This window comes from Phyllostomus discolor, chromosome X (assembly GCF_004126475.2).
Source record: "Phyllostomus discolor isolate MPI-MPIP mPhyDis1 chromosome X, mPhyDis1.pri.v3, whole genome shotgun sequence".
NCBI lineage: Eukaryota > Metazoa > Chordata > Mammalia > Chiroptera > Phyllostomidae > Phyllostomus > Phyllostomus discolor.
This window is the reverse complement of record NC_050198.1, coordinates 102,828,799-102,841,917: the sequence shown is the minus strand read 5'-3', so window position 1 is coordinate 102,841,917 and position 13,119 is coordinate 102,828,799. Positions and strand designations below refer to the sequence as shown.

At 35.4% G+C, this 13,119-nt stretch overlaps 1 protein-coding gene across 1 annotated transcript in view; it reads left to right on the top strand.

Moving 5' to 3' along the window:
* RPS6KA6 (ribosomal protein S6 kinase A6) overlaps positions 1–13,119 on the top strand; it is a 112,680-nt gene that overhangs the window by 33,842 nt on the left and 65,719 nt on the right. The window contains 4 exon segments of the mRNA XM_028522999.2: positions 51–167; positions 7,231–7,312; positions 8,262–8,342; positions 9,147–9,226. Coding sequence (XP_028378800.1) covers positions 51–167; positions 7,231–7,312; positions 8,262–8,342; positions 9,147–9,226 — 360 coding nt within the window.

Sequence of the window (13,119 nt, the reverse complement as noted above, 5' to 3'; positions counted from 1 at the left end):
ATCATAAACTGCAACTGGATATGAGTATTCTTTGGATTTTATTTTTACAGGATGAAGGAGCTGTTAAAGAAATTCCCATTACTCATCATGTTAAGGAAGGATATGAGAAAGCAGACCCTGCACAGTTTGACTTGCTCAAGGTTCTTGGTCAGGGATCCTTTGGAAAGGTAATGAATGCTTTTTTCCACATTCATTTCTCTTCTAAACACAAAGCAAAAAAGTGTACACATAGATAGAAATCTGTTAATTGTGCAGTTTCTATACTTATCAAAGGATATGCACAGATAACTTCCCAAGTTTACTCATTTTATTTCTATTGTATTTTTGGTCCCATTTATTTATACTTCTTTATAACAATAAAAGTTTTCCAATCCCCTGAGCTCATGCATCTCTCTAGAACAAAATATAGCAGACTATTTATTAGCTGTCTAAATCAAGGTAGTTTGGTTTTGGTAAAAAAAAAAGTTGTTTCCCTGTTCACATGCTAACATGATCATAGCTTGTTCTCTCCTGGTGATTTCATCTATGTTCCTTAGCTCTATCACAGAAGTCAGAATGTATGTATCAATTCATGTATAAATGCATGAATTCATCTATCATCTGCTAGAGCAGTATGTGTATAAAGTATAGCAAGGGTAGGTACTGAGTAATAATTACTATGTGAACCTCCTTCCTTTCAAAGTGCTTAAATTTCATGTAAGAAAGCAAAATTGAGAAACATCATCTGTGACACTTGTTATTAAAATTGTTTATTAAGTGCTCAATGGCATGCAATTTTTGAAAAAGAAGAATGTAGGTCTGCTTCCTGACTTTTGTGCACCTAACATCTAATACACGAAAATCATTACACACACACAGAGTAACAGCCTTTAGGAATATGTCAACAAAAACAATTTTTAAATTATTTATTTTTATTGTTTATGCTATTACAGTTGTTCCTGCTTTTTCTGCCTTTCCCCACCTCCACCCAGCCCCACTCTCTCTCTTCCCTAAGTCAATCCCCATATTGTTGTCCGTGTCCACATAACAACAGCAATTTAAAGGAAAAAGAGAAGGAGAAACTACTAATTTTATGGTGGCTGAGATTTCATTTCAAAGGGAAAGAGTAAACCAGTGGAGTAGTGATTTATTATGCCCTGAAACATTTTAAGAGAAAGATACTTATTGAATACCCCGTGCATGCCAAACAGTTGCTAAAGCAGTATTGGTAAATTTAAAACAGACATTAATTGTCTTAAAGTAGCCCAATGTGTATATGGTATTGATATAACAGCTAACGTATAGAGAAAATTTTCCAGGACACAGAAGGACAAATTAAAGTGGATTATAGTTCAACAATGAATTGGTACAGGAGACACATGAAGACAAGGAGATAGGACTTGAATAGTTGTCCTGGGGAGACTAAAACTAGAAGGAGCTTTTAAAAGATTGTGTGTGTTGGGGATGTTTATAGAATTGACCTGTAGAGTAGGTGTGTGCATTCTGCACACCTTTAGTTTAAAAAGGTTTTAAAAATGTAATACTCATTTAACTATTTACATTATATTTCTGTAATATTAATTTTAGAATATAGATGAAGTTGTTTCTTATCCCAAATGTATATGTGCTTAAATACCAACTTAAATAAAATCATACCAGGCAAATATTTCAAGCTATTAAGAGTAATTGTATATATTTATTTACATGTATATTTATTTATATCCAGCTTTGTTTCTGAAAGCATTTAACACTTTTATAGATGAATGGTAAATAAAATAAAATAACTGGAGAAGATGATGGAAGCAGGAAAATTAGACCAGGAAAGATTAGATGAAGCCAGAAATAAACTCTGTTGTTCACAAATGCATAGCATAAGGGCCTATACATCTTCTAGAAGTAGGACAAAAATGAAGATTTAAAATTTCTGGCAGCCATTATAAAGAAACTGATGTTTAACTGTATGATTATTTGACAGTACCTTCAATGTACAAGGAGATCAAACAGACCAGAGAAGTTTTTCTCATGGGTCTTCTTTATAAGAAGAATACAGTATAATATAATGAAATGTGTTCAATAACATTTTCACTTTAAATATAGCAACATTCTGACAAGTTGTCAATGTAGTCCTTAAATTCAGGAAACACTCAGCTTTGTCTGTGCTTTAACAAGTATATCATAGAAGCCTTTGTAAAATCCCAAATACTAAAGTACAGAATAGTGATCTTTATGCAATTCATCAACCAAAGAAATTTTAAGAAGGTAGCTTTTTTTCTTCCCAGCATGTGAACATGCTCGCTTGTCAGTATTACATCATTTGTGTAGGCATTGTGTGGGTGTGACTTGTTATATGCTGAACCTATTTAGGAATTTGGCCAAGGCTGTGAATCAGAAAGGTGTAGGAGCAATTCCAAGAAATTTTGGGCTGCAGCCTTATTTAACTTTTTATGCAAAAGTTCATTGTTAAAACACAATAAAAGGAATTTTAGCCTTTATAAAGCCTTGAAGCATTAAGTATCTTTATAGTCCATTTAATAGGGGAAAATTCTAATCATTTGTAAAATTGTACTTTAAGGAAGCATGCATTATCATCATGAAAGATGAATATAAAATTCTGTACTAAATGCATTAAGTATATTGCTATTATCATTTATGTTGTATGGATTGAAATGTAGTGTATCAAACAACTTACTTTAATTATTTTAAAACAATCACAAATGGGGATGCTTCATCAATAAAAAGCTTATATGCATGGCTAAAGAAAACATCAGCAAAATGAAAAGGGAACCAACTGTATGGAAAAATATATCTGCAAATTATACCTTGGACATGGGTTTGATCTCCAAAATATGTAAAGAACTCACACAATTCCACTCCAGGAAGACAAACAACCCAATTACAAAATGGGCAAAGGACCAGAACAGACACTTCTCCAAGGAGGACATACAGAGGGCCCAGAAACATATGAAAGGATGCTCAGCATCACTGGCCATCAGAGAGATGCAAATTCAAACCACAATGAGATACCACTTCACGCCACTCAGAACGGCCATCATAAACAAATCAACAAACAACAAGTGCTGTCAGGGTTATGCAGAAAAGGGAACTCTAGTACACTGTTGGTGGGAATGCAGTCTGCTTCAGCCTCTGTGGAAAAGTGTATGGCATTTCTTCAAAAACTAAAAATGGAACTGCCTTTTGACCCAGCAATGCCACTGCTGGGATTATACCCTAAGAATTCTGAAACACCAATTCAAAAGAACCTAAAACACAATGAAATAAAACACATTAATACCTGTTTGAAATTGTAACACTAGCCTTCCTTGTATTTCATATGCTAAGGCATATGTAAACAAAGCATACATTTTAACATCCTTGGATTATACAATATTTTGGCTTTCACAATAGTAAAAACTTTAAGTACAGGACTTAAAATGAATTTTTGAGAATACTAAACCCTTCTCCTGTTAAGTAATTGATTCATTATAAAAAAAAACTAGCTGAAAAAACATGCTTATATCTTTAAATTTCTTGTAGTTGGTATTTTGTCTTTAATCATTGTTAAAGCTGGGTGTTTTTTTGATTGTCTTCCACAAACACTGAGTAATTGTTAATGGAAAATATAAAAGTCGACTTCCAGACAAGATGGAGCTGTAGGTAGACACACTTTGCCTCCTCACACAACCAAAAGAAGGACAATGACCAATTTAAAAATAAAAAACAACCAGAACTGCCAGAAAATTGAACTGTATAGAAGTCTCACAACCAAGGAGTTAAAGAAGAAACATTGGTCCAGAATGGTAGGAGGGGTAGAGATAGGCAGCCAGGGCAGAGAGGACTCATGGCAAGGCAGCAGATGGAGGACTGGGCAAAGCTGAAGCTGGTGCAGCTGGCATTCCCACATTTGCGTGCAGATAAACCAGGAGGAACAACTGGGGATAAAAACAGACCACGAAACCCAGCATTCTAGCACAAGGAAATAAAGCCTCAAAACCTCTGACTAAAAAAACCTGTGGGGGTTGCAGCAGCAGGAGAAACTCCCAGCCTCACAGGAGAGTTCTTTGGAGAGACCCACAGCGTCCTAGAATGTACACAAAACCACCCATCTGGGAATCAGCACCAGAAGGGCCCGATTTGCTTGTGGGTAGCAGAGGAAGTGACTGAAAGTCAGCTGAGAGCTGAGCAAGTGGCATTGTTTCCTCTCAGACCCCTCCCCCACATACAGCATCACAAAGCAGCCATGTGGGTTGCCCTGCCCTGGTGAACACCTAAGGCTCTGGCCCTTACTATGCAACAGATATGCTGAGAAAAAAAAAATGGCCCAAATGAAAGAACAGATCAAAGCTCCAGAATAAATACAACTAAGCGATGAAGAGACAGCTGACCTATCAGATGCACAGTTCAAAACACTGGTAATCAGGATGCGTACAGAAATGGTTTAGTATAGTCACAAAGTAGAGGAAAAACTGAAGGCTATGAAAAGTGAAATAAAGGCAAATGTACAGCTAAACAACAGTAAAGGGAATGAAACTGCGACTCAAATAAACAGTTTGGACCAGAAGGAAGAAATAAACATCCAACCAGAACAGAATGAAGAAACAAGAATTCAAAAAACATGAGGAGAGGCTTAGGAACCTCCAAGACAACTTTAAACATTCCAACATCTGAATCATAGGGTTGCCAGAAGGAGAAGAGGAAGAGCAACAGGTGTAAAAGTTACTTGAACAAATAATGAAGGGAAGCTTCCCCAATCTGGCAAAGGAAGGAGACTTCCAGGAAATCCAGGAAGCCAAGAGAGACCCAAAGAAGTTGTACCCAAAGAAGAACACACCAAGGTACACCATCATTAAGTTACCCAAGATGAAAGATAAAGAGAAAATCCTGAAAGCAGCAAGAGGAAAGGAGGCAGTTACCTACAAAGGAGTGCCCATAAGGCTATCAGCTGATTTCTCAAAAGAAACCTTGCAGGCAAGAAGGGACCAGAAAGAAGTATTTGAAGTCATGAAAGGCAAGGACCTACATGCAAGATGACTCTATCCAGCAGAGCTATCATTTAGAATGGAAGGGCAGATCAAGTGCTTCCCAGACAAGATAAAGTTAGAGTTCATCATTACCATGTCCTTATATATGAAATGTTAAAGAGACTTATCTAAGAAAAAGAAGATAAAAAAATATGAACAGTAACATGACAACAAACTCACAACTATCAACAGCTGAATGTAAAAACAAAAGTGAAGCCCTGGCTGGCGTAGCTCAGTGGATTGAGCGCGGGCTGCGAACCAAAGTGTCGCAGGTTCGATTCCCAGTCAGGGTCCATGACTGGGTTGCTGGCCATGACCCCCGACAACCACACATTGATGTTTCTCTCTCTCTCTCTCTCTCTCTCTCTCTCTCTCTCTCTCTCTCTCTCTCTCTCTCTCTATCTATCTCCCTCCCTTCCATCTCTAAAAATAAATAAATAAAATCTTTAAAAACAAAAAAAAAAACCCACAAAAGTGAACTAAGTAAACAACTAGAACAGGAACAGAATCACAGAAATGGAGATCACATGGAGGGTTATCAGCTGGGATGGGAGGGAAGGGGGATGGGGGAAAAGGTACAGGGAAAAAGTAGCATAATTGGTAGGTACAAAGTAGATGGGAGGGGGTTAAGAATAGTGTTGGAAAAGTATGTCGAGCAGCCAAAAAACTTATATGTACAACCCATGGACATGAACTAAGAGGGGGGAATGTGGGTGGAAGGGAGTGTGCAGGGCAGATTGGAATAAAGGGGAGGGGGAACAGGGCAACTGTAATAGCATAATCAATAAAATATATTTAAAATAAAGAAAATATAAAAGTCTATATCACCAGGAGAAATGTATATTGGAATAACTCACTTATTTCTGTCGTGGACAGTTTCCAATAATTGGATTAGAATGAATGAAAATAAACCTCTCTGATCAGGATAGATATGTTTTTATATATAGTAATTTGAAGCCATGCAACTTCTGTAGTTGATCATCAGGAAAAGAGCTGAGTAACATGTGTTTTTTTTTTGCTAGGAAAGTTCACCCTTAATACCTCAAAAGAACAAATCATGTGATGAACAAATAAACAGTTACTTCTCTAGTCTGTGAATGATGGCAACATATGAATAGCACTTGCTAGATTTGGAGCCCTGGCTGGTGTGGCTCAGTTGGCTGGAGCATTGTCCCATAAACTGAAAAGCTGAGAGTTCAGTTCCCAGTTAAGGTGCCTACGAGAAGCAACCAATCAACATTTCTTTCTCCCATTGAAGTTTCTTTATCTCCTGTATCTCCTTCCTCCCACTTCCTTTCTCTCTAAAATCAATAATCATGTCCTCAGGTGGGGATTTAAAAAAAGCTGCTAGAGTTGGGGAGGCATGTTGAAGCAGTGAACAGGTTATACCAATTATTTTTAAAACCCCATTTTACTGATAACTCATAAAACTGCAGTCTATTCATATTTATCTTTATAGCAGACTTTTCAAAACTTAGCTTTCCATGAGTCATATTATTTAAGCTTGATTGGTAACTTTAAAGAATTTAACTTTCATTTGTTTATTAAGCTAATTTGTCATCATGATTCTTTTAAAAATATTTTATTTATTTATTTTTAGAGGGGGGAAGGGAGAGAGAAAGAGAGGGAGAGAAACATCTATGTGTGGTTGCCTCTTGTGTGCCCCCTACTGGGGACCTGGCCTGCAAGCCAGGCATGTGCCCTGACTGGGAATCAAACCAGTGACTCTTTGGTTCACCGGCCAGTGCTCAATCGACTGAGTTATACCAGCCAGGGCTCATCATGATTCTTTTTACCAAGCAGATACATAAAAGTGTACCCGATTTATTATTAGAAATTAAAATGCCTGGTGACTTTTAGAATGGACCAATAAGGAAGTAGAAATCATGATATCAAATTAACAGTCACTACAATGGTTTCTCTGTATCAAGTTAACAAAATGGAGCTCCTTTAGCTTGAATTAATTTTTATGTTATTTATCTTTTATATCAAAAACTTCTCATAGTCCATACCATATCACCTATTTAATTTTTTACAATAGTATGTATGTATGAAAGTGTGGTTTAATAAATGAATAAAAATGAGAAAGTATTAACTAAGAGTAGATAATTTATAGGGAAAGGTACATATCTTTATGAAATTAAAAAATATAAGGACATAATGTGTATGCTAATATATGTACAGCAAAAATGACTTGAAAGTAAATTTTACTTTTTAAAAATTCTCCTATTAGGTTTTTCTTGTTAGAAAGAAGACTGGTCCTGATGCTGGGCAGCTGTATGCAATGAAGGTGTTAAAAAAAGCTTCTTTAAAAGGTAGAAAATTGGAAAGCTTATTAAAATAAAATTTGGTAAAACTTGTTTTAAGAAATATACTGTGTATTGCTTGCATAGGTTCAGTAGATTTAGTTTTATTTTTTTTCTTTTTTAAATTAAATTTATTGGGTTGGCATTGGTTAATAAAATTGTATAGGTTTCAAGTGTACAATTCTGTGAGACGTCACCCAAAGTCAGATCTTCTTCCATCATTATATATTTGAGCCCTTTACTCTTTACTACCCTTCTACCCCCTTCCCTTTGGTAACCACCATACTGTTGTCTATGTCTATGAGTTTTTGTTTGCTTTTCTTCTTCTTCATTTGTTGCTCAGTTTTATATCCCACATATAATTAAAATTACATGGTTCTTGACTTTTCTTGTCTCTGACTTAGTTTTTTTTTAGTTAGTAATCATTATACTTTTGTAGCTAGGAATTGCTATTTCTAGGGTTGATATGTCTTAATTTAGTGAGAGTATACCTTGATAAAAATTTAATGGTATAAAAAGTGACACATTTTATTTAATATGAATTTATTTTGTTAAGTGATATTCTTTTATTTTTTTTCTGTTCCATCTGTGTGCGTATTACCTATTGACTGCACAACTGCCTGCATACACTTTTTGTGTATGTCCTGTAGACTCTGATAAAAAATAGCACTGTATATAGTTTTAATTACTAAACTCATTTGAACACTTAGAAATTAATAAACAATAAATGCATATTAGTCATATACCTGTTTATGTCACTTTACCCCATCTTGAGTTGTAAACTAATTTATTGGCTTTCTGAGAATATGGTAATTACTGTTAAAGAATATATAGACTTCATATTTAGGTACTTATAAAGTTATATTTCATATTTTTATTTTTTGTGTGATGAATTTTATAGGATCTCTATGGAAATTATATATAATAGTAATATATTCTAACCCTCTGTAATTTTTAGTTCGAGACAGAGTTCGGACAAAGATGGAGAGAGATATACTGGTGGAAGTAAATCATCCATTTATTGTCAAATTGCATTATGGTATGTAATCTCTTTTTTCAACTTTATTTATTGTATTTTTAGAAAGAGGGGAAGGGAGGGAGAAAGAAAGGGAGAGAAACATCAGTGTGTGGTTGCCTCTCATGTAGCCCCCACTGGGGATCTGGCCTGCAACCCAGGCATGTGCCCTGACTGGGAATCAAACTAGCAACCCTTTGGTTCACAGCCCAGCACTCAATCCACTGAGCTACACCAGCCAGGGCGCAATCTCTCCTCTTAAGAAATGTATAATTACACAGAATATAGACATGTGAACAAATTATACAAATCAAATGGAGTGAGTACCATAAGAGAAACATAAATAAAGTACAGTGAGATCTCAAAAGTGGTAGCTAGTAATGATTATTGGGAAGAGGGTAAGGATGCTGTAGGGAAATGTGAAAAATAGTAAATCTTTAGTAGTGGAAACTTTAATAGATAAAGCAAGGAGGCAGCATTTTGGCTGAGCTTGAAAGAATTACTACATTTTCAATAGGTAGGGATGCAGAGTTCAGGCATAGCAGTATAACATGATGTTCAATAAATCAAGAAAATTTAGGGTGGTAGAAGTTTCTGTGTAAAGCCACATCCAAAGTTGATTATGTTCTGGGAAGGGTTTTATAGCTTATTTTAACAGCAGATCTAATTTTGACATAATGTTATCCAATAATAGACCATATGAGTAAATGCTGAATTGCCATATTATGTTTAGGGATACAATTCTAAACATATATCCTAATTTAAAAGTATGCTAAGCTTTTTAAGACTTTAAGATTGTTCTGTTACTATATTCTGTTTTTCGACTAGCCTTTCAGACTGAAGGGAAGCTGTATTTAATACTGGATTTTCTCAGGGGAGGCGATGTCTTCACAAGATTATCCAAAGAGGTATCTGTTTGTTAATCTTTACTATATTGTCTTAAAGCAAAGATGAAAAAATTACTTTTGTTTTTTCCTATAGAAAGTTTAAATGATAATTATTCTGTTTGTTTCATTGCATAGTATTTAGTGCATATGCCAATTAATGGCATTTTCTGTGCCTGTTATTTAGATCACCTCAGTATGCTACTCATTATTTTCTTAGGCACAAGATCAATTAAATAACTGGATGAAACATAAGGGCAAGCCTAGATCTTTGGCTACACAAGCTACCAAAATGCCTCTGGGAGTAGTATTTAAATTATTTATGTTTAAAACAGTTTTATGGTGGTATAATTGACACACAATAAACTATGTGTATTAAAGCACACGCTTTCATAAATTTTCACCTTTGTATATACCTATGAAACCATCATCACAATCAAAATAATTAGCTTATCCATCATCCCAACAGTTTTCTTGTGCCTCATGATAAAGCTTTTCTGTTTGGTTTGTATTTCCTAGGACATTATATAAATGGAATCCTATAGTATGTATTTTTTGTCTGACTTATTTCACTCAGCATAATTATTTTGAGATTCATCTATGTTGTTACATGTGCCAATAGTTTATTCATTTTTATTCCTTAGTAATATTCCAGTGTATGGATACATTACGACTTGTTTATTCATTCAAGTGTTAAGCAATATTTGACTTGTTTGCAGTTTTTGGATATTACTAATAAAGCTGCTACAAATGGTCACATACAAATGATTGTATGGACACATGTTTTCATTTTTATGGTTAAATATCTAGAGTATAATGACTAGGTTATATATATTTAAAATTTTTTTTTATCATTCAAGTACAGTTGTCTCCATTTTCCCACCACCACTCTTCCCTGCCTCACCCACCCCCACCTCTCACCCTTAATCCTATTCCCCTTTTGGCTTTGTCCATGGGTCCTTTATACATGTTCCTTGATGACCCTTCCCCTATATTTATATATAAATAAATTTGTAAATATATGTATGCGTATAAATATATTTTCATAGTTTACATTAGGTTTTATTCTTGGTGTTATATGTTCTGTGGGTTTGAAAGGATGTTTAATGACGTGTATCTATCATTATAGCATCATACAGAGTAGTTTCACTGTCCTAAATATCCTCCACGTTCTACTTATTCATCTGTCTTTCTTCCCAATCATGAGTGGGTTATATAGTAGATGTACGTTTTAACTTATTTTAAAGACACTGGTAAACTGATTTCCAAAGTGGTTATATAATTTTTACATTCCTACGAGCAGCATTATGATCCTCAGTTCCTCCACATCCTTGCCAGCATTTGGTGTGGTCAGTCTTGTTTTAAATATGGCCATCTCATAAGTATGTGCCAGTACCTTGTGGTTTTGAATTTTATTACCCTAAAGATGAACGATGTTGAGCATCTCTCTGTGCACGTATTTGACATCTGTGTATCCTCTTTGATAAAAAGGCTGTTTAAGTCTTTGGCCCATTTTTTATTGGTTTGTTTCTTACTAAGTTTTGAGAGTCTTCATATATTTTGGGTGGTAATCCTTCATCATATATGTTGTTTGCCAATATCTTCCTCTGGTCCATGGTTTGTCTTTTTATGCTCTTTAACAGTGTCTTTCTGAGAGCAAAAGTTCTTAATTTTGATGAAATCTGATTTATGTTTTTTTTTAAAAACTTTAATACAAATATACATGTAGGAAAATGTGAATGTCCTCCTTAGCCCCTAATTCACTTTCATTCCCACTTCCTGGACTTTTCCTGCTTTACAGTTTGTTGTTGTTGTTGTTGTTGTTGTTGTTGTTGACACTGTTACAGATGTCCCCTGTTTTCCTCCCTTTTGTCCAATTCCACCGAGCTTCCACTCTCCTCCTCTGGCCTTCACCACACTATTGTCTGTGTTCAAGGTCTATGAATTATGTTTTTTTAATGAATTATGTTTTGATGTCCTGTTTAGAGAATACTTGCCTAATACCACATCACAAAGATTTTCTCCTCTTTCACAGTTTTAGGTTTTACATTTCAGTTTATATACCATTTGAATTCATTTTTGTATTGGTGATATGTATGTGTTGTAGCTGAAGTGCTTTTTTATACAAGGTGGAACAAAAGTAGGTTTACAGTTACTTGTGTGGAAAATAACAATAATAAATAATAATACAACAATAAACTTTGTTTTGCATACTTAAAATTGTAAACTTACTTTCGCCCACCATGTATATAGATATTCATTGTTCTACCATCATCTTTGGAAAAAACTGTGCTTTCTTCACTGAATTACCTTGCATTTTTGTTGAAAATCAATTGACTGAAATAAAAAGGTATACAAGGTCTGTCCAGAAGGTATCCAGCTGTATACTATGAAAAAGAGACATTTATTAAAGAAGATACACAATACCAGAAACATTGTACATAGGACAGTGACACCTCAGTCCCCTTCAAAGTAGCAGCCCTGGCACCTCACACAGTTCTCCCAATTGCCATCAGCTGCCCTGTCATATTTTCCTGGATCTCATCGATGGTCTGAAATCTCTTCCCTTTCAAAGGTGATTTTAATTTTGGGAAAAGCCAGAAGTTGTAGGGGCCAAGTCTAGGCTGAAGGTGGGCTAAGTCACCTGGATGATTTGATGTTTCACAAAAAAACTCTACATGAGAAGTGATGCTTGAGTGGTTACATTGTTGTGACGAAGCTGCCAGTTGCCCATAGCTATGGCCTTTGGAATCATCTCAATAATTTCTGTGGAAGAATGCTCAAGCTTAACACAAATTTGATGCAGATTAGTTGCTCTGCTTGCTCAGTCATTTTGGATACCACAGCCACACAGTACACATGCTCACTCAACGATGTCTACCACCCCCACTGACTGGTACAGTGTAGTCACCATTGTTCACACATGAACATTCCAGTCATCTCTCTTTACTGCCAGGTTACATTGATGTCACACAAACCATTCTCATTATATTAACAATGGCTGAACTTTCTCTGGACAGACCTTGTATTTCTGGACACTTTACTTATTCATCTTTCTTTATGCTAATTACATATTTTTAATTAAATTTATTGGTGTGACATGGGTTAATAAATTTATGTACGTTTCAGGTGTATAGTTCTATAATATATCATTTGTGTATTGCACTGGCTGTTCACCACCCCAAGTCAGGTCTCCGTCCATCACCATTTATCCCTTCTTTACCATCTTCAACCTCCTCCCACCCCTTTCTGGCTGGTAATTACCATGCTGTTATCTGTCTATGAGTGTTTTCTTTTTTTTTGGCTTAATCCCCTCAGCCTTTTCACCAAGCCCCCCCAACCTCCCTCCCCTCTAACACCTATCAGTCTGTTCTCCATCTCTGAGTCTGTTTCTATTTTGTTAGTTTATTTTGTTTATTAGAGTCCACATATAAATGAAATCATCTGGTACTTGCCCTTTTCTGACTGGCTCATTTCACTTAGCTTTATGCTCTTTAGGTCCATCCATGCTGGACCTAAAATTTCCTTCTTTTTTATGGTCAAATAGTATTCCATTTTGTAAATGTACCACAGTTGTTTTATCCACTCATCTCCTGATGGACACTTGGGCTGCTTTCAAATCTTGGCTATTATAAATTACACTGCACTGAACATAGGCGTGAATGTATTCTTTCAAATTAATATTTCAGGTTTCTTCAGATATATTCATGAAATAGAATCTCTGGGATGTAAGGCAATTCAATTTTTAATTTTTTGAGATAACTCCATACTGGTTTTTGTAGAGGCTGCACCAGTCTGCATTCCCACCAATAGTGCACTAGGGTTCCCTTTTCTCCACATCCTCTCCAGCACTTGTTTATTTATTGATGGTGGCTATTCTGACAGGTGTGAGATGATATATCATTGTGGTTTTAATA